This window comes from Pseudophryne corroboree, chromosome 7 (genome assembly GCF_028390025.1).
Source record: "Pseudophryne corroboree isolate aPseCor3 chromosome 7, aPseCor3.hap2, whole genome shotgun sequence".
Taxonomy (NCBI): Eukaryota; Metazoa; Chordata; class Amphibia; order Anura; family Myobatrachidae; genus Pseudophryne; species Pseudophryne corroboree.
In genome coordinates, this window is record NC_086450.1 from 430,461,126 (window position 1) to 430,488,340 (window position 27,215).

The window sequence follows — 27,215 nt, forward strand, 5'->3', positions numbered from 1 at the left end:
GGTCAGGGAGGAACTAGGAGCAGGATGGCGTTAAAAGAAGCCGCAAAGCTCTTGTTGTGGGCAAAAAGGCGAAAACTCATCCTCTCGGCAGTGTTCATCCCAGGTGTGGAACACTGGGAAGCAGATTATCTCAGTCGCCAGGACATGCGTCCGGGGGAGTGGTGCCTTTATCCACGGACTTGCGATATGGTGGTGAGGAGATAGGGTCTCCCTCAAGTCGACTGGGGCGTCTCGGCAAAACCATCAACTGCCCAGATATTTGTCCAGGACAAGAGATCCAGCAGCAGAAGGAGTGGACGCATTAACACTTCCTTGGTGTTACAGGAGGGTTTACGTTTTTCCACCTTTCCCACTCATACCCAGTGTTTGGGAAAAGGTTGAAACAAGAACGAGTGTGGGCGATTCTTATCACACCAGGTTGGACCCACAGGAGTTGGTTCTCAGACCTGTGTGGGTCACTTGCGGAAGATCCTTGGCGGTTACCTCAGAGAGAGGATGTCACGATCCGGGTATCTGGACGCCATTACTTACCCTTCAGATGCCTCCTAAGGCTGGCTCAGCGTTCCAGGACCGGATCCCGCTGTTCCCGAGTTTCCACATGCAGAATGTCAGAGTGGTGATTTCATCAGCCGCGGCCTCCGCTGTGCCCGCGTGGTTAAATGTGCGCTTGTCAGTCTGGCGTCTCCTGTCTCCTGTGGCCGGCGTCGCCATTACTGTTTCAATTCTCACATGGATTACAAACCAAACTTCCCTCCAAGTGTCTGCATGGGCGCAGCCATCTTGGATTTTGTCATCTGAGCATTTCCACCAATCTGCTGTCTGTATTGTTGATTTGCATAATTGCCTAGCCAACCCCTTCCTTGCTGCAGGTATAAGTAAGCTGTGCCTGAGCAAGGAAGGCGTCAGTGCTTTGGTTGTCTAACCTAGTTCCAGTTTGTCTCTCTCCTGTGGTTGTCTTCCAGGTTCCAGCTCCTGTCTCCAGACTTCTGCTATAGAGACCCGCACCAGCATTCCATCTGCGGTGTAGCCTGACTCTCCGATCCATTCTGGACTCACCTGTTTCCAGTTACAACGATCACCTGCTTCCAGCCCAGCTTCCAGCAGTGTACAGCTTCTCTTAAAGGGCCGGTGTCCTTTCTGCAGTTTACCACTCTCCACCGGTATTATTATTTCACCGCTCTTAAACTCCAAACTTCATTATTATTTCATCGCTCTCAAGTTCGTTTATTATTTAACTGGTTCCAGCCAGTATCCACTCCGTACCAACAACAGTCTGGTTCCAGCCAGTATCCACAGCAGCCGTTTTATCTTCAGCAACCCAGCCTTTCCTGGAACACCAGCTGGTACGATCCTGGGTTCTCTCCATTGCTACAGTCAGGTCTGGTAAGAACTTTCCAACTAGAAGATTATAAGAACTGTCTCACTCTACCAGTGCCTGTGGCCCTTGCCACCCTGTAGTACCCAGGAATTGTATTTATCCTCTGTTGACTTTTATGTTTCCTTTACTGCTGCTGTGTTACGGAGTTTGTCATAATAAACATCATTGACTTCTATCCCGGTTGTCGTGGTCACGCCTTCGGGCAGTTATTCTAAATGTTACTTACATGTCTAGGGGTCTGATACAACCTCCCAGGTTCCGTTACATCTCAGCCCCTACAACTGAGGCTGCCTCCCGTCAGCTCAGGCCCTCAGTTGTGACAGTAAGCACTGACCTAATGAATCCAGCCGGAGACCAGGATCAAGCGGCCAGGCCAATGCAAGAACTGGCAGCCCGACTTGAACATCAGGAGGCTGCACAGGGCCACATCATCCGCTGTCTCCAGGATCTCTCTACACGGCTGGATGGGATTCAAACGACCCTCCGTGGACCTGGCACGTCCGGTGCGTCCACTACAGTGACACCAGCTGTAACCCCAACCACCTTACCCATTTCCAGTCCACATCTTCATCTTCCAACGCCAGCAAAATTTGATGGATCTCCAAGGTTCTGCAGGGGATTTCTCAATCAATGTGAAATCCACTTTGAGCTTCTACCTGGCAATTTCTTCAGTGACCGTACCAAAATTGCCTATATCATCTCCCTTCTCAGTGGCTCAGCCCTTGACTGGGCATCACCTTTATGGGAGAAGTCTGATCCCCTGCTATCCTCCTATACTGACTTTGTAGCTACATTCAGGCGCATCTTCGACGAGCCAGGCCGGATAACATCTGCTTCATCTGAGATTCTCCGTTTACGCCAGGGAACACGTACTGTGGGACAGTATCTTATACAGTTTAAAATCCTGGCATCCGAACTGGCATGGAACGACGAGGCCCTGTATGCTGCATTCTGGCATGGCTTATCAGAACGCATCAAGGATGAGTTAGCTACCAGAGACTTGCCCTCTAAGTTGGATGAGCTAATTTCTCTTTGCACGAAGGTTGATCTACGTTTCAGAGAGAGAGCAACTGAGCGAGGAAGATCATCTACTCCTAAATCTTCTGCTCCTCCTCCTCGTCAACCATCTCCATCCAAGGATGAGCCTATGCAAATTAGTCGTTCTCGTCTATCTCCCGCTGAGCGCCGAAGACGTCTCTCTGAGTCTCTCTGTCTCTACTGTGCAGCTCCGTCGCACACTATCAATGCCTGTCCCAAACGTCCGGGAAACTCCAGATCCTAGCTCGCCAAGGAGAGGGCCGGCTAGGAGTAATGATCTCCTCTCCATCTCCTCATGACTGTAACCTCCCAGTGTCGCTCCAAATTGCTCAACGTTACAGGAACGTCATTGCCCTCCTTGATTCCGGAGCAGCTGGGAATTTCATAACCGAAGCTTATGTTAAACGGTGGTCCCTACCCACCGAGAGACTGTCCTCGTCCATCTCTTTGACTGCCGTGGATGGCAGCAAGATTTTTGACGCAGTCATTTCCTTAAGGACTCTTCCAGTTCGTCTGAGAGTGGGAGTTCTTCATTCTGAGTATATTTCTTTTTTAGTGATTCCAAGAGCCACACATCCAGTGGTTTTAGGCCTTCCATGGCTCCGTCTCCACAACCCATCAATTGACTGGACGACTACGCAAATACTGGCATGGGGTCCCTCCTGTGCTGAGACTTGTTTAGCCAAAGTTCTTCCTGTTTGTTCTTCCTTCCCCAGGTCATCTGATGTTCCGCCTCCTCCATATCAAGACTTCACGGACGTGTTCAGTAAAGCCTCTGCTGATATCCTTCCTCCTCATAGAGAATGGGACTGCCCAATCGACCTCATTCCAGGGAAGGTTCCACCGCGAGGCCGAACTTATCCGTTGTCTCTGCCTGAGACACACTCCATGGAAGAGTACATCAAAGAGAACCTGGCGAAGGGTTTCATCCGACCATCTTCTTCTCCAGCCGGCGCAGGCTTCTTCTTCGTTAAGAAGAAAGACGGTGGTCTGCGTCCGTGCATCGACTACAGAGGTCTGAACGACATTACCGTCAAGAACCGATACCCTTTACCCCTGATTACCGAGCTCTTTGATAGAGTTAGTGGTGCAACTATTTTCACAAAGCTGGACTTGAGGGGTGCCTACAATCTCATCCGAATCCGTGAGGGTGACGAGTGGAAGACCGCCTTTAACACCCGTGACGGACATTATGAGTACCTCGTCATGCCCTTCGGATTGAGCAATGCTCCAGCAGTCTTCCAGCACTTCGTGAATGAGATTTTCAGGGACATCTTGTACCGCCATGTCGTGGTTTATCTAGACGACATCCTCATCTTTGCTAATAATCTCGAAGATCATCGTTTCTGGGTAAAAGAGGTTCTTTCCCGTCTCCGTGTCAATCACCTCTATTGTAAATTGGAGAAGTGTGTGTTTGAAGTTAAAACCATTCCGTTTCTAGGTTACATTGTGTCCGGTTCCGGACTAGAGATGGATCCTGAGAAACTCCAAGCAATCCAGAATTGGCCTATACCCTTAAGCCTCAAAGGGGTCCAGAGGTTCTTAGGGTTCGCCAATTATTATAGAAAATTTATACGAGACTTTTCCACCATTGTGGCGCCTATCACTGCATTAACCAAGAAAGGTGCTAATCCGTCCAAGTGGTCCGAGGAAGCTACACAGGCCTTTCACCTTCTGAAGCAACGGTTCATCTCTGCACCAGTTCTGAAACAGCCCGACACCGACTCTCCTTTTATCTTAGAGGTAGATGCCTCCTCCGTTGGAGTAGGAGCAGTGTTATCCCAGAGGGCCAAAGATGGACATCTACATCCTTGCAGTTTCTTCTCCCGGAAGTTCTCCCCAGCTGAGCGCAACTATGCCATTGGCGATCAGGAGTTGCTAGCCATCAAGCTCGCTCTGGAGGAGTGGAGATACCTGTTGGAGGGAGCTTCCCACTCAATCACCATTCTTACCGACCACAAAAATCTTTTATATCTCAAAGGCGCACAATGTCTGAATCCTCGTCAGGCCAGATGGGCACTTTTCTTCTCTAGGTTTGACTTTAAACTCCAGTTCTGTCCGGGTTCTCAGAATCGTAAGGCCGATGCCCTTTCCCGCTCATGGGAGCAAGAAAATGAGTCCGAGTCGGCAGACAAGCATCCTATTATTAATCCGTTGGCATTCTCCACGGTAGGGATGGACTCTACGCCTCCACCAGGGAAAAGTTTTGTTAAGCCAGTTCTAAGGAAGAAGCTCATGCATTGGGCCCATGCTTCCCGTTTTGCTGGACATAAAGGCATTCAGAAAACCCTTGAATTTATTTCTAGGTCCTACTGGTGGCCAACTCTGAAGAAGGACGTTATGGAATTTATTGCCTCCTGCCCAAAGTGTGCCCAACACAAAGTCTCCCGCCAGTCGCCTGCGGGGCAACTGGTTCCATTATCTGTTCCCCGTCGACCTTGGACCCATTTGTCGATGGACTTTGTTTCCGATCTACCTATCTGCAACAAGTTTAATACCATCTGGGTGGTAGTTGACCGGTTCACCAAGATGGCACATTTCATCCCTCTCACCGGTCTTCCGTCAGCTTCCAAGTTGGCTCAAGTGTTTATACAAGAGATCTTCCGACTTCACGGTCTTCCTGAAGAGATCATCTCGGATCGTGGAGTACAATTTGTAGCCAAATTTTGGCGAAGTTTGTGTCAAGCCCTCCAAGTCAAGTTAAAGTTTTCCACGGCTTACCATCCTCAGACCAATGGTCAAACCGAGAGGGTGAATCAGGACTTGGAGGCCTTCCTCCGTATATATGTGTCTTCCTCTCAAGATGACTGGGTTCAACTCCTTCCTTGGGCCGAGTTCAGCCACAACAATCAATACCATTCCTCATCTTCTTCTACACCATTCTTCATTAATTATGGATTCCACCCTAAAGTCCCAGAATTCCAACCGCTTCCCGCAACTTCTGTTCCAGCAGTGGATGTCACCTTGCGTCAGTTTTCAAATAACTGGAGGAACGTCCGCGCAGCCCTGCTTAAAGCCTCATTCAGGTATAAGAAGTTTGCCGATAGAAAGCGTAGAGCGGTTCCTGCTCTCAAGGTGGGTGATCGTGTGTGGCTGTCCACGAAGAATTTGAGGTTGAGAGTTCCCAGCATGAAATTTGCACCTCGCTACATCGGACCCTTCAAGATTGAACAAGTCATCAATCCTGTTGCCTACAGGTTACAGTTACCATCCTTCTTGAAAATACCCAGGACCTTTCATGTTTCTTTGTTGAAACCGCTGATCCTGAATCGGTTTCATTCCGCACTTCTTCCAGCTCCCAAAGTTCAGACTCAACGGGGAGTCGAGTACGAGGTGGCCAAGATTTTGGACTCCCGTTTCCGTTACGGTCAGTTACAATAACTCATTGACTGGAAGGGCTATGGTCCTGAAGAACGCTCTTGGACCAATGCCTCAGACGTCCATGCTCCTGCCTTGGTCCGAAATTTCCACGCAAAGTTTCCTTTAAAGCCTAAGAAGTGTCCTGGGGCCACTCCTAAAGGGGGGGGTGCTGTCACGATCCGGGTATCTGGACGCCATTACTTACTGTCGAAGTCAGAAAAATGTCTCAATGCACACTGCCATATTTGCACCGCACACTGGTCCGTGCTGCGCGTGCGTACGCTCTCCCGTGGAGGCGCATACCCGCAATAGCGTGCACACGCAGGCGCGGTATGCGCATTTACGGTAGAGTTTATGTGATCGTAGCGTGCGACTCATTCGTTACAAATGTTCACAATTAATGTAGTTTATAGATTATGGTCCCTTTGATAGATTCTGAAAGTTTGGTTAATATAGAATGTCCCTGAACGGAGGAATCCCTCTTTGTATTGTGCGAAGGGTCTAACAGGAGTCAGACAGTGGTGTTTGGTACCTATCGGAAGAGTATTTAAATAGCAATATTCCGGTGTTGGTTTGGAGCAGATTAATTGCTCGTGCGAATAGTTATGGACATAAGAAGTTATGTCCATTTATTTATTTGTCCTTACTTAGTCATGCATCTGAACAGTTGGAGACAGGCATCAGTAGGTCTCAAATGTCTCTTTGACCTCAGAGATCCCCCAAACAATAGTTTGCATGTTAAGAGGGCCTCATACCTACACATGCATAAGGTAAACACAGGAATAGTAATTGAAGATCAATTGTACTCCAAATCAGTATCTTTCCCGCAGACGGAGTACAATAGTCTTTAATTACACTGAGCTTTTGAGACTCAATGAGGAAGGCCAACACCTGTGTTTACAAATGGGGCTGGATTTGTATACAGGAGAATGAGGGCTGAGATGTCATTGTCTCAACTGAAAGTGGACATCATGAATATAGAACAAAACCCAGACAGGATTCTGTTTTGTATTCGCCAAACAATACCCCCTCCAGAAGACAGGAATGTGTTAGTTATCACCCATTGTTTTGCATAACCAGGGCCACTGATATGAATCAACTTGTGACCTTTGTTATAATGCGAAGCCGAGTTCCTGCGTCCAATGGACAGTGAGACTGTAGGGACCAATAGATTGCATTGTGTGAGTAGCATAAAAGACGGGTCTGTGACATCCAGCCTTGACTTCTCTTCAAACTGTTATCATTGCTGATAATCGGGAAGCTGGCTGTCCAGAGGCGCTTGCGATCGTTACCCTTTGTGCGTAAGTTTCTCTCCGTAATCATTGTCTTTCTGTGAGCCAATTTCTCTCATCTCTCTCTCTCTCTCCCTCTCTCTCTCTTCTTTTCTCTTATATCTCTCATAGTATTATAGTATTGTATTGTATTGCATTTAGGTCAGTGTAGTATTGTCTTTTTGTATTTATTGTTTAGTTCTGTGGTTAGGAAGTCTCTGTTATATTGTAGTGTATCATATGTACTGTTATCCCCTTTTACAAGTATATTAGATATAATACAGTTAATAGGCCTTGGAACCTAAACCAGTATCTGTGTATTTTCTATAGTGTTAAGTGTTCACTTGAGCGTCGGTGACGCACAAGCAGCTTTGTAGATAGTCAGGTTACACAAGGTTGCACTTACACCCTGTACTCACATTAAGGTATTCAGTGTATTTCATTGGTATAAGATTTTAACATAAAGGTATAGTGTTGTGAGCGTCTGCATCGCTGGTGACCTCCTCGTGGTCTCGAGCGTAGGCTACGCTACAGCGAATCATTCCCCTAGACATAACCAATAACGTGTCCTGTGATCACTGGGCCGTGAGCGAACGTGACGCTTGAGCGTCTCGCCTACGGCTGAGCGATCGTTACGAAGATAGCGTACCATTACGGTATTTTTTTTAAGTAAACAGCGTACAGTGTTCTTAGCTTCATAAAGGGTTGTTTATACGACAAAGGAATTTAGCATTGTTAATTGGGGGCCGTCCAGTCCTTCACATATCTGCACTAGGTAGATCAGCAGACATTATCCCCCAGCAAAAGGGCGGGAGGTTGTCTCGCAGTGCTGATGGGATAAGCGTCTGCTTCGCTTAGATAAAGAGTGCTGAAGGAATCCGGAGACCAGGAGGTAAGAACAAAACGCTTGTGTCTTTTAAAACTGTATTTTTCTTCTGTCTTGCGTATATACGCACGTATACATATATATCTGCATTTCTTTTCCATCCGTGTATTTCATTTTTTTTTTCGTATATCACTATCCTGTTTGCCAGTTTTATAGTTGATAAATGTGCTGAGAGAGATTTGTCGCTATTTCAATAATTTAAGTAGAAGCAACATAGTTAAAATATAGACAAACACACAGCTTTGCCAAGAGACAAGGTCAGTGTGGTGCGCGGTAAATGATCAAGGATCATCTACATTGATAAACGTATAAATCGTGTTACGGTGGATCTTTGCTGTGCGTACACGTGTCTCTAACAAAAGACTGAGACTTGCGTACGCAACCCAAAGGCCGACGCACGCAGCGCAACGGAGCGTCCGTGTACGCTCATGTAACAAATCACAAATGTTATAATTAAAAGGCGATAAATAGCGCAAGGCAATAAGTAGCGCAACGCGGTAAATAACGCAAAGCGATAAATAGCACAAATTGATTTCAGCTTTCCAAAACTTAGTTTAAATACCTTACTTTACTGTAATACCTCTGGGGAGAGCTATCAGACTACGGGAAATGATTTTTCTGATCAGAAAACTATAAGAATGATAGTGGGTTGAAAACGGTATGAGTGTATTGAATCCCGCTTTGTGGACTTTGTGATCTATGTGATAATCCCGCTTTGTGAACTTTGTGATCTATGTGGAACGTGATGAGCACGATCTGAGTGAAAACGTGCAACAGAGTGTGATAAAGTTTTCGTTGTATTACGCTCTGGCTGTTTTGGAGCACAGTAGGGAGACTCCAATGATCCTACCATTTATGGGCAACAAGTGTCTATAAGTGGTACGATTGGACCGCACGGTTGTATGTGTGACCAATAACGCAACGTGATATGAGGTCGTATATCCATGCGTAAATCTTGCCCTCATACGTGTTGTAGGGAGCACATGCAAGCGTGATTTGTGTAAAGAAAAAGGAAGGGAATTTTCTCAGGAAAATCTCTAAAAATAGGGCCTGCAACGGCTACACGTGTCTGCTAGAAGGCGGAACGGAGATACCCGGAGCAGAAGAAGTTCAGTGGAAGAGCTTTAAGGATTTCCAACGAAGTTCTGTGTTTGGTGCATTTTAGGAAGTTTTTTTTCTGTGTTAAAAAGGTCCACAATGGCAGCCAAGTGCACAATACAGAGACGGTCGGAGGTCAGGATTCAGACTCCAGAGGCTTGCAGACCCCGAGGGTCTGCTCGGTTAGTAATGTGGGGGAAATATGGTCCCCACTCTGAGACCTTTTGTGATGAATGGACACGAATGACTGCGGGGGATAAGGTACCATTTCCCGGGATAGGTAGTTTTGACTTAGAGGTGTTGCATAATTTAAGGCGGAGGATCTGTCTCATAAAATACTTGAAACTACGGGTTAAACATGATGATTGTTTGCAGTTATGGCTACAGGAGAGTGAAATACAGAGAAATGTAACTTACATACCTAACTTTCATCTTGAGAGGAGAAACGTGGCAGCAGGGAGAATTATGATTGCGGAGAAAAGCACAGGGGTGGACAATATAAACGCTCTTAGCAACTGTAGTATAGATGATAAGAATAAGTGTAATAAATGTAACAAAGATAATTGTAATACTGTTGAATGTACAACTATTAACCCATGCAAGTCGCACCCCATGTTAAACTTTCCTCAGGAACACCAACCAGAAAGTGAACCCAGAACGATGTTGGCACCTCTTCCAGAAGCCATCACACAAGACGTCCAGGTGGACGCGACCCAGTCAGTAAAAACTGTAATCAAACCCCCTAATGGAGGGTCAGGTGAGGTCGTGTCCACAGGTATGTATGGTATTATACATCACGCACAAACAAATGTACCTTATATCCTAGAATCAATTCAGAATGACATTACTGGACTTAATCCTGTTAGGATAATTGCAGTACCAAATGGGGAAACTGACTCTTCAGGAATCACTCCTGTCAGGAACATCGCCATGTACTGCCCTTTTTCCCGAACAGAATTAAGAGCAATTCTGTCTGAATTTCCTGATCCCAGGAAAGACTTAGTTGCTTGTCAAAGATACATTAGAGTGCTAGGACATACTGCAGAGCCAAGTAACAAAGATTGGAGGACAGTTTTGAGGGCATGTTTACCCCCCGATGTTGATTCATTGAAATTTATCACTGATTGTAAGCTAGATGAGGAAGTGCCACTAACAAACAAGTATAACCAAGATAATGTAAAAAGAATCAATCTACAGTTGAAAGAATATTTTCCTACAGTAACAAAATGGAATAAAATCTATACAATAAGACAAAAAGAAGGTGAATCCGCAGAAGAGTATTTTCACCGGGCTCTGCAGGATATGGCTAGGTACACTGGTATAGATGACATTGAAACTAATGTACACCACAGAGAGGTAGCTGTGTCCGTATTAGCGAACAACTTAAAAGATACACTAAAAATTAGGGTACAAACTTCAATACCTCATTGGAGAGGTATCTCGGTGGCGGCATTAAGAGAGTCCGCTATCGAGCATGACCGAAATATCCAAAGAACCAGGGAAGCGCAGGGAGAGCGGTTGATGACACTGAACATCCAAGCACTAGAGGATGCATCAAGTCGACCGGAACCCCAGGCCCCTAGCACATGGAGAAAGCCAAGGATTTGTTACCATTGTAGAAGAGAAGGGCATTATGCCAACAACTGTAATAACCCACATAAAGTTAGACCCCCTAGACCAAGAAATGAGCAAAATTACAACACACACCATTATAATCAGAGATCAGATAGGAGGAATTTTGAGCCACACCCATGATAGGTAGTCAAGAAAGGTGATCATACGACGGATGGTAAGCCTGAGGTAATGGTTAGTAAATTGGGAGGTCATTCACTGAAGACACAGGAATGACCAGGTTAAACGTTGTAAATGTATTTGTGAAAAATGTTTTTTCTCTCTCTCTCTATCCCCATCTCTGACGATTATTGGTAAGAATTCAAACATTGCATATTCGCTTGGTCCTTGCAGAAGTCTACCAAACCCCAGCATGACCTATCCACCACAATGTATTCTGGCCAGATACAGACAGTGGAATAATGCAAGTGCTGGTGGGGAGGGACTGCTCAAGGAAACCATTAGACACGTAGATACGACAGCCTAATAGTCTGACAATGTTTTCCTAATGTTGACAATGTTTAAAAATGCTTTGTTTCTCTTCTCTTATTGATGGTTATTGTCGAGTTATGTAATGTATATATGCACATGAATTGTTCTCTATCTCTTTTGTTTTTTATTTTCTCTCTCTCCTCACTCATGTTTCCATGATTTAAAGATGGTATGTCACCCCTAAGTGTTAACCAATGGTAATGCCAGATTTTTGCTCCACACAGAAAGATCGCTAGTTAGGAAGAAAGATTACATCACCAGAAGGTTCATTCGGAAGACTGAAGAGACAGCACCTTTTGAGAGGACAGCAGAACAAGAAGAACGACAAGACGAGAGAACTTATTATCGTAACGAGTTCTCTCCCCCTCAAACTGATTTTCTTATACCCCATTTACAAATTTCTTCTTTTCTCCTCCTGTAAGATGGACTTGCCCCAAGAGACTGTGATATGGATTTTTCCCGTTAACCATGATGTTGACCAGAGCAGTCTGTTTCGGTGAGAGTACCAGTGAGGTCGAGAAAGGATCCAGAAAGGTCCTGATGACTGAGACGGAGGTGTAAATTTCCAATAGCAACCCAATCACCAAGCAAAGGCGAGTACCGGGCACGATCTAACAACCATGTTATTTGTAAACAACTGTGAAGGAATGTTAGTTCAAAAAGAAAGTTGTATCTGGAGGCTCTGTAACAAAGAAATGCCAATCCAGTTTTAATATCCATATGGACCGGCATCCATTGAGTGACTATCACTCCTTAGTGGGTAATGTGTTAAATAAGACCGATTGTTGGGTATGCTCTCAAGTACCTCAGGGTCATAGCAAATCAGGGCTAGTACCATTTCCTTTAACGTTAGGGGAGGTACTTGAGCTAAGGGGTGGGAGACCGGTGGACCGGAGGTTTAACATCTCCAGCCCTCCTAGTTTGAAGCTCCACCAATACCATGTGGATAGGTCCCTCTTATGTTTTAATATCTCCAATCCCCGTAAGCCGGGAAATTGGGAAGTGTCATGGAGCAACCTTACCATGACCTTTTCACACAGAGCAGATAGAATGCCTACAGATACAGAGCTGGTACGCCACATAGCCAGTAGAGGAAAATCTTTCCGGTATCGATATACCTTAGGAAATAGGATTACTAGAGTTGGAGAGGTATCACCAGGATACTGTGCACATATCGTACAAACCGATACGTGCATTAAGCAGATGGAAGAATTAGGGTCAGGAGATTTCACCTGGAAGGTTTGTAACATGATCATGTCCTTCTCCGTCCCTTATGTTCTCCCCGATGATGCATATTTCATATGCGGGAGAAAGGCGTACAAATGGCTTGCCCCAAACTCTGAAGGATTGTGTTATATTGGAAAAGTATTGCCTGAAGTGATGACTGTTACACATGACAAAATGAAGGACATACACCGTGGTGCCCAAGCTCCTTATACTCACACTCATTACGAGCACCGGGTTAAAAGACAACTGTCAGAAAGGTTAGAGCATCCGGCCTCTGATCTTATCCATGAATCCACCGGGATTCAGGTTCTGGTAGCGTTAGATTTCACTCGTACCGCTCGAGGAGTGATGAATTATAAATACATTTCCGCACTCGCCAATTTGTTAGATAATATCACTGAAATGTATGATGACACGTTTAGATACACTGGAAGAGAACTTCAAGCTTACAAAACAGAACTAGTTCAGCATAGGATGGTTCTTAATTACCTCACAGCAGTAACAGGCGGATATTGTGTTACATTGGCAACACAGTACGGCATAAAGTGTTGCACGTATATCACAAATAGCACCGAGGATCCGGTAGAGGTCATAGACCAAAAGATGGACGATATTCTGCAATTAAAGTGGGAATTTCGTCGAAAACACAATCTCACCCTTGCTGCTGTAGGTAATGAGCTGACTGGTTGGGTGTCATGGTTGAACCCGCGAAATTGGTTCTCCGGTTTGGGAGAATGGGCTCAAGGAGTCATAATGGATGTTGGAAAGTTTCTACTATGTATCTTGGGTGTCGTTATATCAATTGGATTGATATTTAGATGCGGGCAGGCTTTAATGAGGTGCAAACAAAGTACAAAAGTGATGAGCTTGAAGAGTGAGGAAACCGTAATTAACCTGGATTTGATTTATGACCCAATGATAGAAACCAGAATGTGATGAAAAATGCGATTACATGGTCCGTTTCTTTCACCTGTTTTTCTGCTTTTCTCCAAGATACAAAGACCCCTTGGACGAGGAAGTTGACGAGACGGTATACAGACAAGACAACAGACAAGACCAAAGATGAAGTTTTGACAACCTATGATATGGACACTTGATGAACTTTGCCATGGATCCCCAGTTTCCCTAGTACTTTTAAACTCACGCTAGCCCAACATTTTTTGTAAATCTGATGGCTCAGACAAAGCTATTTGCTCATGCCTAAGGAGCAATACAGCGCAAAGAAGACGACTCTCAACAGATACCGAACACAACCTCAACGACAGATGTACATTTCCCTGACATAGAATATCATTGCATTTTCCATAAGTGTTCTTTATCTTCATCTCTACAACCCTCAGGTAATAACACACATAGACGATAGGGAATACAGGCACAGATATCAGCAACCACATACCTCCCCCATTCATGTATCATCAACTAAAATGTGCATCCCCATTTTGTTGCAACCACAGCCGAAATGAGCTCGGTAGAGTTTGACAGCCCATCCACAGACCCTTAGTACGGGATAAGAAGGAATTCAAATGTATACTTCGCAATACCTCGAAGCTTGATTTACCACACGTACGGCACGATGATACATGACCCTCCAAACATGGACTCATACACACACGCTTCTACTCTCTCACTAGGTCATACCCTTTTCACACCTACTCCTCTCTCCTTCCTTACCCCACCATGGAAATCAATTAACCCCTGACTTACATTTTTCTCCTTAAAAGTTTTGTGGCAGTTATTATTGACTGCCAAAGGGTAGACTGTCGAAGTCAGAAAAATGTCTCAATGCACACTGCCATATTTGCACCGCACACTGGTCCGTGCTGCGCGTGCGTACGCTCTCCCGTGGAGGCGCATACCCGCAATAGCGTGCACACGCAGGCGCGGTATGCGCATTTACGGTAGAGTTTATGTGATCGTAGCGTGCGACTCATTCGTTACAAATGTTCACAATTAATGTAGTTTATAGATTATGGTCCCTTTGATAGATTCTGAAAGTTTGGTTAATATAGAATGTCCCTGAACGGAGGAATCCCTCTTTGTATTGTGCGAAGGGTCTAACAGGAGTCAGACAGTGGTGTTTGGTACCTATCGGAAGAGTATTTAAATAGCAATATTCCGGTGTTGGTTTGGAGCAGATTAATTGCTCGTGCGAATAGTTATGGACATAAGAAGTTATGTCCATTTATTTATTTGTCCTTACTTAGTCATGCATCTGAACAGTTGGAGACAGGCATCAGTAGGTCTCAAATGTCTCTTTGACCTCAGAGATCCCCCAAACAATAGTTTGCATGTTAAGAGGGCCTCATACCTACACATGCATAAGGTAAACACAGGAATAGTAATTGAAGATCAATTGTACTCCAAATCAGTATCTTTCCCGCAGACGGAGTACAATAGTCTTTAATTACACTGAGCTTTTGAGACTCAATGAGGAAGGCCAACACCTGTGTTTACAAATGGGGCTGGATTTGTATACAGGAGAATGAGGGCTGAGATGTCATTGTCTCAACTGAAAGTGGACATCATGAATATAGAACAAAACCCAGACAGGATTCTGTTTTGTATTCGCCAAACAATACCCCCTCCAGAAGACAGGAATGTGTTAGTTATCACCCATTGTTTTGCATAACCAGGGCCACTGATATGAATCAACTTGTGACCTTTGTTATAATGCGAAGCCGAGTTCCTGCGTCCAATGGACAGTGAGACTGTAGGGACCAATAGATTGCATTGTGTGAGTAGCATAAAAGACGGGTCTGTGACATCCAGCCTTGACTTCTCTTCAAACTGTTATCATTGCTGATAATCGGGAAGCTGGCTGTCCAGAGGCGCTTGCGATCGTTACCCTTTGTGCGTAAGTTTCTCTCCGTAATCATTGTCTTTCTGTGAGCCAATTTCTCTCATCTCTCTCCGTCTCTCTCTCTCTCTCTCTCCCTCTCTCTCTCTTCTTTTCTCTTATATCTCTCATAGTATTATAGTATTGTATTGTATTGCATTTAGGTCAGTGTAGTATTGTCTTTTTGTATTTATTGTTTAGTTCTGTGGTTAGGAAGTCTTTGTTATATTGTAGTGTATCATATGTACTGTTATCCCCTTTTACAAGTATATTAGATATAATACAGTTAATAGGCCTTGGAACCTAAACCAGTATCTGTGTATTTTCTATAGTGTTAAGTGTTCACTTGAGCGTCGGTGACGCACAAGCAGCTTTGTAGATAGTCAGGTTACACAAGGTTGCACTTACACCCTGTACTCACATTAAGGTATTCAGTGTATTTCATTGGTATAAGATTTTAACATAAAGGTATAGTGTTGTGAGCGTCTGCATCGCTGGTGACCTCCTCGTGGTCTCGAGCGTAGGCTACGCTACAGCGAATCATTCCCCTAGACATAACCAATAACGTGTCCTGTGATCACTGGGCCGTGAGCGAACGTGACGCTTGAGCGTCTCGCCTACGGCTGAGCGATCGTTACGAAGATAGCGTACCATTACGGTATTTTTTTTAAGTAAACAGCGTACAGTGTTCTTAGCTTCATAAAGGGTTGTTTATACGACAAAGGAATTTAGCATTGTTATTACCCTTCAGATGCCTCCTAAGGCTGGCTCAGCGTTCCAGGACCGGATCCCGCTGTTCCTGAGTTTCCACATGCAGAATGTCAGAGTGGTGATTTCATCAGCCGCGGCCTCCGCTGTGCCCGCGTGGTTAAATGTGCGCTTGTCAGTCTGGCGTCTCCTGTCTCTTGTGGCCGGCGTCGCCATTACTGTTTCAATTCTCACATGGATTACAAACCAAACTTCCCTCCAAGTGTCTGCATGGGCGCAGCCATCTTGGATTTTGTCATCTGAGCATTTCCACCAATCTGCTGTCTGTATTGTTGATTTGCATAATTGCCTAGCCAACCCCTTCCTTGCTGCAGGTATAAGTAAGCTGTGCCTGAGCAAGGAAGGCGTCAGTGCTTTGGTTGTCTAACCTAGTTCCAGTTTGTCTCTCTCCTGTGGTTGTCTTCCAGGTTCCAGCTCCTGTCTCCAGACTTCTGCTATAGAGACCCGCACCAGCATTCCATCTGCGGTGTAGCCTGACTCTCCGATCCATTCTGGACTCACCTGTTTCCAGTTACAACAATCACCTGCTTCCAGCCCAGCTTCCAGCAGTGTACAGCTTCTCTTAAAGGCCCGGTGTCCTTTCTGCAGTTTACCACTCTCCACCGGTATTATTATTTCACCGCTCTTAAACTCCAAACTTCATTATTATTTCATCGCTCTCAAGTTCGTTTATTATTTAACTGGTTCCAGCCAGTATCCACTCCGTACCAACAACAGTCTGGTTCCAGCCAGTATCCACAGCAGCCGTTTTATCTTCAGCAACCCAGCCTTTCCTGGAACACCAGCTGGTACGATCCTGGGTTCTCTCCATTGCTACAGTCAGGTCTGGTAAGAACTTTCCAACTAGAAGATTATAAGAACTGTCTCACTCTACCAGTGCCTGTGGCCCTTGCCACCCTGTAGTACCCAGGAATTGTATTTATCCTCTGTTGACTTTTATGTTTCCTTTACTGCTGCTGTGTTACGGAGTTTGTCATAATAAACATCATTGACTTTTATCCTGGTTGTCGTGGTCACGCCTTCGGGCAGTTATTCTACATGTTACTTACATGTCTAGGGGTCTGATACAACCTCCCAGGTTCCGTTACATCTCAGCCCCTACAACTGAGGCTGCCTCCCGTCAGCTCAGGCCCTCAGTTGTGACAGAGGACCTGCTATCTCTGGGACCGTTCCAACACAGACCTACGTTTAACGGCGTGGTTATTGAAACTCGGACCTTACGAAACGGACGGATACCAAGAACGGTCAGTCCTACGATGATTACCACTAAGACGCCGGTCAGAGCCAGGCTCTACTACGGGATTTGGAGAGATACATGGACTGGTGTCCAGAACGTGGGTGGGATTCCACGAACTTCCACTTATCCAGACTTCTACTTTTCCTTCAGGTCGGTCTAAGGCTCTCTGAAGGTTCAAATTTTGGCTCTCTCCATCCTATTTCAACAGTGGTTAGCATCCTGGCCAGAGGTTCAAACCTTTTTACAGGGAGTTCTGAGGATCCAACCCCCTTTTCGTCCCCCCGCTGCACCATGGGACTTAAATGTAGTGTTGGAATTTTTGAGTTCACCAACTTTAAAAAAAAAAAAAAAATATCTCTTGGAAGGTCATATTTTTGCTTGCCTTGGCGCCGGCCAGGCGGTTTGCTGGCTTGGGAACCTTATCCTGTAAGAGTGGGTTTTTTCACAGCGGTGCACTATAGATAGATAAGATAGTAGGGTCCCGGGTTCTAATCTATATTGACAAATAGTCCCTTAAAATATATTTATTCCATCTTTTTGTGATACACATAATTATGTTTCTCATGTTGAGTTATTAGGCTCTGAATCATTGAGAAAATTTCTGTTTAATAAGTAAAATGTATAACAATACTGATTGCCGTATACAGATTTATAAATTTTTCCATTTAAGAGTCTCCTGAGTATGACACAATTCTTTATTATGTCTAATGGATTTTTATATATATTTCATTATTGTTTTTTTTTTTTTATTTGATACTAGTGACAAGTCATTTCTGCCATATGTATTTACTGTGTGTTATATATACATTTAATTTGAGTAAGAGAGCCCATGTCTGTGATCTAGATCAACTTGGATTACATTGATTATGGACAGCTGTTCCCCCTTAGCCGATCAGACCATAAATATCGGTTTCTCTGGAGGCAGGATCATTCCTTTGAAAAAGTCACGTGGAGCGTGACGTAACGCGTCAGGATCCCACCCTCTTGCACACCTTGCTGAGGTGTCTCCACAGGTGTACTTGGACGAACGCAGCCTGATACCGATCTGACCGAGTGTTTGCTATTAGCGGCTTTTGCACCTTTTGCCGCCACAGCCAGCAACCTTATCCAGGCGGACTTTACATCTCCTCCCCGCTGCTTAGCGGTCGTGGGCACGGCAGGACTGTTAGCAGGGGACGCCCGGCTCTCACCAGCCCACTAGTGAGGTAATTACAGCATTCCACTCCACCTGATACTCTCAATTACTCTCAATTGGGACGGCATTCATTCAATACACAGTCACCTGTAAATCTCCATTACTATAATCTTTGGAGAACACGGAACTCCGTAATTGACTTTTACTGTGGTCGTTATACACCTATGTTACAAGAGACATTACAATTTGAGACACCCTAGGTGTGACTAGTGCATTTTATCATATTTATGTATGTGCATGCTTTCTTAACTATTCTTTTAATGATATATTAAAAATAACATGTCTATTCATTGGCTCTCTTACTATTATTAACCCCTGACATGCAGCGCAGCCGGTCTGTTGTTTTTTCCGGGAAAAAATATAGATTGGCACATTGGGAATCGAACCAGGGACCCTCAGCGTGGGAGGTGGGAGCCTTCACCGCTAGCCTACGTCGCTGCATGGATGCTACACAAATTCATGTGTAAAAGTAATGCAAGCAGCGATACCTTCCCATTGGCGTTTGTTTATGCCGTTAGGGGACTCGGACGCTCATTTAGTGCGCTGTACATACTGAAAGGTCAATGAGCTACATTATTCCTTTCACACATTAGTTGCGTCTGCATACACAAGTGTTTTAAAACGTTCAATTGCGTCTCTGTATAAACTATTCACACAGTGATTTGGCATCAAGGAACTTAGGGAGGAGCTTTTATCTCTCCCCATTATACTTAATACTACGGGATTTGGACGCTCACATATCCTTAACATCAATAGACCATACTGTATCTGTAACAAGTTTGTTTGCATCTGTATATGCTGTACTATTTGCATCTGTACTGTATATACTGTTATATACTGTATGACATATTGTATCATAATGTAGCGCAATGAGACGCACCAGTAAAGCAGTTCTTACGCTGTCGTTCAGTATTGTATTTTAATGGAGACCACACGCATGCACATTGATTTTAAAAATTACATCTTGTGGATGATCTTAGGTATTACACTCAAAGGTAATGCCAAACACTCTGTGCGCCTCCTTGCGCCCAGGCACGCTGCTTATGCCCGATCGCGACTAACGCCTCAGTCAGCCAAGATAACGGAGGACCGATCTGTAATTTGCTTTTCATTTATGGTACATACAAGTTAAGCCTATGTTATTGCCAGCCACAACAGAGTGTCTCTATCGGGAGCTTGGTGCATTACAAGCACAGTGTCGGGAATTAGGGCGTTGGGTTAGCGCAGTGAGTAATGACTGTGTCATGTGTGCATTCCTGTATTACATCCATCTGTGCGTTAGTAACTGTACACTGCCACACAGCAGTAACTATTAACCAGGCAAGAAGTTGCTCCTTTGTAGAGTAATTCCTGCATGGCGGTGTAAGCTGGGGGTACATTCTCCCCCTCGTGCCAACGCAATATAACTGTTGCATACCCTGCATTAATTGGTCTAACGATCAAGAATTGCGGCTTATGCTACATTTGTGGTATATTCATATATAAAATGAAAAAGCAGAGTGTAAACATTCGACATAGCCGTAGATAAACACAGTAGAGTAATTGGCAAACATTCAGGAACCTCCCAATATGTCAAGATATTTGATCTACCAAAGCTCCTGACTTCAAAGTCATCTGTGTGGCCCTGCCTGGGTGCTGCATGGAGGAAACCACAAGGACACATACTCTGGCTCAACCCAGCAGGAACTGCGTTGTCAGACATACCTGGTCATTAGCAATGCAGTGGCTTCTCTAAAATTTGCAGTCGGATCCTTTAAAAGAACCTGGCTATTTATTCAGGTGATGGGAAAAAAAGAAAAGAAAAAAAAGTTTTAGATTATAAAGAACCACAATTGCAGAAAACATGACAACGCAGTTATTCTACTTCATTTGTTTTAATACAATGAGCCTCATTACAGGTCAGTGTTTTGAAACATTTTACGGTCTCCTAATAAAACTCAGTGCAAACAAGGAGAACGGAATAGGAGGGCTTTTGCCAAAACAGCTGTAAGGTATCACAGGTAAAGGTTACAGAGAAATATGTAAAAAAGAAACCCAAATAGCCACAGAGCACATAGATCACGCCAAACACACTTACTTCGGCACTACCTGCTGAGAAACCAGCTCCTTGGCTACACCAAGCAGCATCACTGCAACGGCTTTTGGACTTTCATTCTCTGCCTTGTCTAAATACTCAGTCACCAGCTTGTGCACTGGACTGTAACTGTGAGGGAGACAAGATATAGTGTGAAAGTTAAGTATCTGACAGCTATGAATTAAGCAAATTTGTTATGTGCATCAGATCACGTAAAAAAAATAATAATAATATATTGCTTTATTGTCACTGGATTTTAAACTTTGTAAGTTCATTACTTTACCACAAGGTGGCACTGTAGCACTAACATTTCATATAGCACTTCTCCCCAGCAGTCCAAATATGAGTGAATTCTGGAATGCAGACGAAGGCTAAACGACACAGCACTCACTCAGATTATGAATACATTTCTTAGAAAAGGTGCAGCTTTTAATCCAATTGAGCAGTGGAGATTTTTTTTTTTTTTTTTAAACCTGCGGCGAGGTATTTTTCCAGCAGCTGCAGGATTTTCTTATTCAATTAGGTTAAACAAGAAATTTTTTACTCACCCCCAGAGCAAGTCTGATTTTTCCTTAAATCATTATTTTTATGGAAAAATCGCCTTGTAACACAGGAGACAGCAGCAGGGAGAACTACATCTCCACGCAGCCACCTCACCTCCCAACAGCCCCCTCCCAAGTGGAAAGATGGTGGGGTGAGAACCGGACCGGTATGCATTTTGTTTTAAATTTGATATCACGGCTATCGGGAGCACGCACACTCACAGTAATCCAAAACGGAGGTTTGCAAGGTGTTTTTGTGGGCTAAACATTGTGCCCAACTGAATTCCCCCACCCCACCCCACCCCCCATAGTGGCATAAAGTCTGCTGCTGTATGCAAGAAGGCAATCACTAATAGTGTAGTAATTTTTAGAATATGGATTTTAAGTGAGCTATTCAGTGTGTGTCAAATCAATAAGCATACAACTTACCTGTACATTTTTTCCTTTTCACAATTCTGACCAATCCGATGACATCAAGGTGGGTATTTTTTTTTTTATATAATATACCCACACCCCAAAAACACACAAAGACTAATTGCCCACAATAAACAGATATGCTATAGAAACTGCATATATTAATAAAACACATTCACTGATCCGACTGAAGTCAGCCCCACAAACTAGAGGTTTCAGCATTCCTCTGCATCCAGTAGTCCTGGCTGTGAGATTTAACCAGTGATTGCACTTCAGGGGAGGCTTCAAACAGATTTCAAATCGGCTTCTACAGACAGACTACATGACGCGTTTCATTGTTAATAACTTCCGACAAGATGTGGCCTCCCTTCAGTATGGTGACCCTTTGTATAGAGAATAAGACCATATCAACCAATGGACGCAGATTTGCAAATGATTGATCAATCATATATCAGAATATAACAACAGAAAAAACTACTTGTACAGCGCCTCACCCAAATGTGTGAATATATGAATTAAAACGACAATATAAATAAACTCCTGAGACAATGCGCTTGCCACAACCACTATGTGAAAATGGATATGAATACTAGACAACAACAAAAGTGGCTGCGCTGTGTGTCAGCAGTAATATAAAAACAGAGAGCACAACGTGTATGAAAAGTTTTATATTTAATATCATAAAAGAACAATAGATTAATATAATTGAGAGCACACCTATATCTGTCTCAGGTGATGAACCAAGGTTCAGCCATATAAACAAAAGTGGCTATCCGAGATAATACTTCCTATTCCACAGTGCAAAAAAGAAAATAAGATTTTACTCACCGGTAAATCTATTTCTCGTAGTCCGTAGTGGATGCTGGGAACTCCGTAAGGACCATGGGGAATAGCTCCGCAGGAGACTGGGCACAACTAAAAGAAAGCTTTTAGACTACCTGGTGTGCACTGGCTCCTCCCACTATGACCCTCCTCCAAGCCTCAGTTAGGATACTGTGCCCGGAAGAGCTGACACAATAAGGAAGGATTTTGAATCCCGGGTAAGACTCATAACCAGCCACACCAATCACACCATATAACTTGTGATACTATACCCAGTTAACAGTATGAAATATAACTGAGCCTCTCAACAGATGGCTCAACAATAACCCTTAGTTAGGCAATAACTACATACAAGTATTGCAGACAATCCGCACTTGGGATGGGCGCCCAGCATCCACTACGGACTACGAGAAATAGATTTACCGGTGAGTAAAATCTTATTTTCTCTGACGTCCTAGTGGATGCTGGGAACTCCGTAAGGACCATGGGGATTATACCAAAGCTCCCAAACGGGCGGGAGAGTGCGGATGACTCTGCAGCACCGAATGAGAGAACTCAAGGTCCTCCTCAGCCAGGGTATCAAAGTTGTAGAATTTTGCAAACGTGTTTGCCCCTGACCAAGTTGCAGCTCGGCAAAGTTGTAAAGCCGAGACCCCTCGGGCAGCCGCCCAAGATGAGCCCACTTTCCTCGTGGAATGGGCTTTTACTGATTTAGGATGCGGCAATCCAGCCGCAGAATGCTCCAGCTGAATTGTGCTACAAATTCAGCGAGCAATAGTCTGCTTAGAAGCAGGAGCACCTATTTTGTTGGGTGCATACAGGATAAAAAGCGAGTCAATTTTCCTGACTCCAGCCGTCCTGGAAATATAAATTTTTAAGGCCCTGACTACGTCCAGTAACTTGAAATCTTCCAAGTCCCTAGTAGCCGCAGGCACTACAATAGGTTGGTTCAAGTGAAAAGCTGATACCACCTTAGGGAGAAACTGGGGACGAGTCCTCAATTCTGCCCTATCCATATGGAAAATCAGATAAGGGCTTTTACATGACAAAGCCGCCAATTCTGACACACGCCTGGCCGAAGCCAAGGCCAATAACAGACCACTTTCCACGTGAGATATTTCAGATCCACGGTTTTTAGTGGCTCAAACCAATGTGATTTTAGGAAACTCAACACCACATTGAGATCCCAAGGTGCCACTGGAGGCACAAAAGGGGGCTGAATATGTAGCACTCCCTTTACAAATGTCTGAACTCCAGGCAGTGAAGCCAGTTCTTTCTGGAAGAAAATCGACAGAGCCGAAATCTGGACCTTAATGAAACCCAAGTTTAGGCCCATAGTCACTCCTGACTGTAGGAAGTGCAGAAAACGACCCAGCTGAAATTCCTCTGTTGGGGCCTTCCTGGCCTCACACCACGCAACATATTTTCGCCAAATACGGTGATAATGGTTTGCGGGTACTTCTTTCCTGGCTTTTATCAGCGTAGGAATGACTTCCTCCGGAATGCCCTTTTCCTTTAGGATCCGGAATTCAACCGCCATGCCGTCAAACGCAGCCGCAGTAAGTCTTGGAACAGACAGGGCCCCTGCTGTAGCAGATCCTGTCTGAGCGGTAGAGGCCATGGGTCCTCTGATATCATTTCTTGAAGTTCTGGGTACCAAGCTCTTCTTGGCCCATCCGGAACCACGAGTATCGTTCTTACTCCTCGTCTTCTTATTATTCTCAGTACCTTTGGTATGAGAGGCAGAGGAGGGAATACATAAACCGACTGGTACACCCACGGTGTCACTAGAGCGTCCACAGCTATCGCCTGAGGGTCCCTTGACCTGGCGCAATATCTAGTTTTTTGTTGAGGCGGGACGCCATCATGTCCACCTGTGGCCTTTCCCAACGGTTTACCAACAGTTTGAAGACTTCTGGATGAAGTCCCCACTCTCCCGGGTGTAGGTCGTGTCTGCTGAGGAAGTCTGCTTCCCAGTTGACCACTCCCGGAATGAACACTGCTGACAGTGCTAAGACGTGATTTTCTGCCCATCGGAGAATCCTTGTGGCTTCTGCCATCGCCATCCTGCTTCTTGTGCCGCCCTGTCGGTTTACATGGGCGACTGCCGTGATGTTGTCTGATTGGATCAGTACCGGCTGGTTTTGAAGCAGAGGCCTTGCCAGACTTAGGGCATTGTAAATGGCCCTCAGTTCCAGAATATTTATGTGTAGGGACGACTCCTGACTTGACCAAAGTCCTTGGAAATTTCTTCCCTGTGTGAATGCCCCCCCAGCCTCGAAGGCTGGCATCCGTGATTACCAGGACCCAGTCCTGTATACCGAATCTGCGGCCCTCTTGAAGATGAGCACTCTGCAGCCACCACAGTAGAGATACCCTGGTCCTTGGAGACAGGGTTATCAGCCGATGCATCTGAAGATGCGATCCCGACCACTTGTCCAAGAGGTCCCACTGAAAGGTTCTTGCATGGAACCTGCCGAATGGAATTCTGCTTCGTAAGAAGCTATCATTTTTCCCAGGACTCGTGTGCAGTGATGCACCGATACCTGTTTTGGTTTCAGGAGGTCTCTGACTAGAGATGACAGCTCCTTGGCTTTCTCCTGCGGGATAAATACTTTTTTCTGTTCTGTGTCCAGAACCATCCCCAGGAACAGTAGGCGTGTGGTAGGAACCAGCTGTGACTTTGGAATGTATAGAATCCATCCGTGCTGTTGTAGCACTTCCCGAGATAGTGCTACTCCGACCAACAACTGCTCCTTGGACCTCGCCTTTATAAGGAGATCGTCCAAGTACGGGATAATTAAAACTCCCTTTTTTCGAAGGAGTATCATCATTTCTGCCATTACCTTGGTAAAGACCCTCGGTGCCGTGGACAGTCCAAACGGCAGTGTTTGGAATTGGTAATGGCAATCCTGTACCACAAATCTGAGGTACTCCTGGTGAGGATGGTAAATGGGGACATGTAGGTAAGCATCCTTGATGTCCAGGGATACCATGTAATCCCCCTCCTCCAGGCTTGCAATAACCGCCCTGAGCGATTCCATCTTGAACTTGAATTTTTTTTTTATGTATGTGTTCAAGGATTTCAAATTTAACATGGGTCTCACCGAACCGTCCGGTTTCGGTACCACAAACAGTGTGGAATAGTAACCCCGTCCTTGTTGAAGTAGGGGCACCTTGACTATCACCTGCTGGGAATACAGCTTGTGAATTGCCTCTAGCACAGCCTCCCTGCCTGAGGGAGTTGTCGGCAAGGCAGATTTGAGGAAACGGCGGGGGGGAGACGCCTCGAATTCCAGCTTGTACCCCTGAGATACTACTTGAAGGATCCAGGGATCCACCTGTGAGCGAGCCCACTGATCGCTGAACTTTTTGAGGCGGCCCCCCACCGTAACAGGCTACGCCTGTGGAGCCCCCGCGTCATGCGGTGGACTCAGAGGAAGCGGGGGAAGAATTTTGATTCTGGGAACTGGCCGACTGGTGCAGCTTTTTCCCTCTTCCCTCGTCTCTGTGCAGAAAGGAAGCGCCTTTGACCCGCTTGCTTTTCTGAAGCCGAAAGGACTGTACCTGATAATACAGTGCTTTCTTAGGCTGTGAGGAAACCGGAGGTAAAAAAAATTCTTCCCAGCTGTTGCTGTGGATACGAGGTCCCAGAGACCATCCCCAAACAATTCCTCACCCTTATAAGGCTCTATGTGCCTTTTAAAGTCAGCATCACCTGTCCAGTGTCGGGTCTCTAATACCCTCCTGACAGAATGGACATTGCATTAATTCTGGATGCCAGCCGGCAAAATATCCCTCTGTGCATCCCTCATATATAAGACGACGTCTTTAATATGCTCTTATGTTCGCAAAATAGTATCCCTGTTTGACAGGGTCACAGACCACGCTGCAGCAGCACTATCTGCAGGTCTCAGTCTAGTACCTGAGTGTGTAAATACAGACTTCAGGATAGCCTCCTGCTTTTTATTAGCAGGTACCTTCAAAGTGGCCGTATTCTAAGACGGCAGTGCCTCCTTTTTTGACGAACGTGTGAGCGCCTTATCCACCCTAGGAGATATCTCCCAGCGTAACTTATCCTCTGGCGGGAAAGGGTATGCCATCAGTAACTTTTTAGAAATTACCAGTTTCTTATCGGGGGAACCCACGCTTTTTCACACTTCATTCACTCATTTGATGGGGGAACAAAACACTGCCTGCTTTTTCTCCCCACACATAAAACCCTTTTTTAGTGGTACATGGGTTAATGTCAGAAATGTGTAACACATTTTTTATTGCCGGGATCATGTAACGGATGTTCCTAGTGGATTGTGTATATGTCTCAACCTCGTTGACACTGGAGTCAGACTCCGTGTCGACATCTGTGTCTGCCATCTGAGGGAGCGGGCGTTTTTGAGCCCCTGATGGCCTTTGAGACGCCTGGGCAGGCGCGGCTGAGAAGCCGGCTGTCCCACAGCTGTTACGTCATCCAGCCTTTTATGTAAGGAGTTGACACTGTCGGTTTATACCTTCCACCTATCCATCCACTCTGGTGTCGGCCCCACAGGGGGCGACATCACATTTATCGGCATCTGCTCTGCCACCACATAAGCCTCCTCATCAAACGTGTCGACACAGCCGTACCGACACACCGCACACACACAGGGAATGCTCTGACTGAGGACAGGACCCCACACAGCCCTTTGGGGAGACAGAGAGAGAGTATGCCAGCACACACCAGAGCGCTATATAATTTAGGGATTAACACTATATTGAGTGAATTTTTCCCAATAGCTGCTTGTATATACAATATTGCGCCTAAATTTAGTGCCCCCCCTCTCTTTTTAACCCTTTGAGCCTGCAAACTACAGGGGAGAGCCTGGGGAGCTGTCTTCCAGCTGCACTGTGAAGAGAAAATGGCGCCAGTGTGCTGAGGGAGATAGCTCCGCCCCTTTTTCGCTGACTTTTCTTTCTAGGAGCTCAGGAG

General features: G+C 45.2%; 1 protein-coding gene across 3 annotated transcripts in view; it reads right to left on the reverse strand.

Annotated features, from left to right (window-relative positions):
- The window catches only part of LOC134945523 (uncharacterized), a 285,165-nt gene that overhangs the window by 93,353 nt on the left and 164,597 nt on the right, over nt 1-27,215 (reverse strand). For all 3 annotated transcript variants that reach the window (XM_063934865.1, XM_063934866.1, XM_063934867.1), the window contains exons 7-8: nt 20,475-20,600; nt 20,102-20,164 (exon numbers count right to left, since the gene is read on the reverse strand). In XM_063934865.1, coding sequence (XP_063790935.1) covers nt 20,102-20,164; nt 20,475-20,600 — 189 coding nt within the window. The remainder of the gene's footprint in view (nt 1-20,101; nt 20,165-20,474; nt 20,601-27,215) is intronic.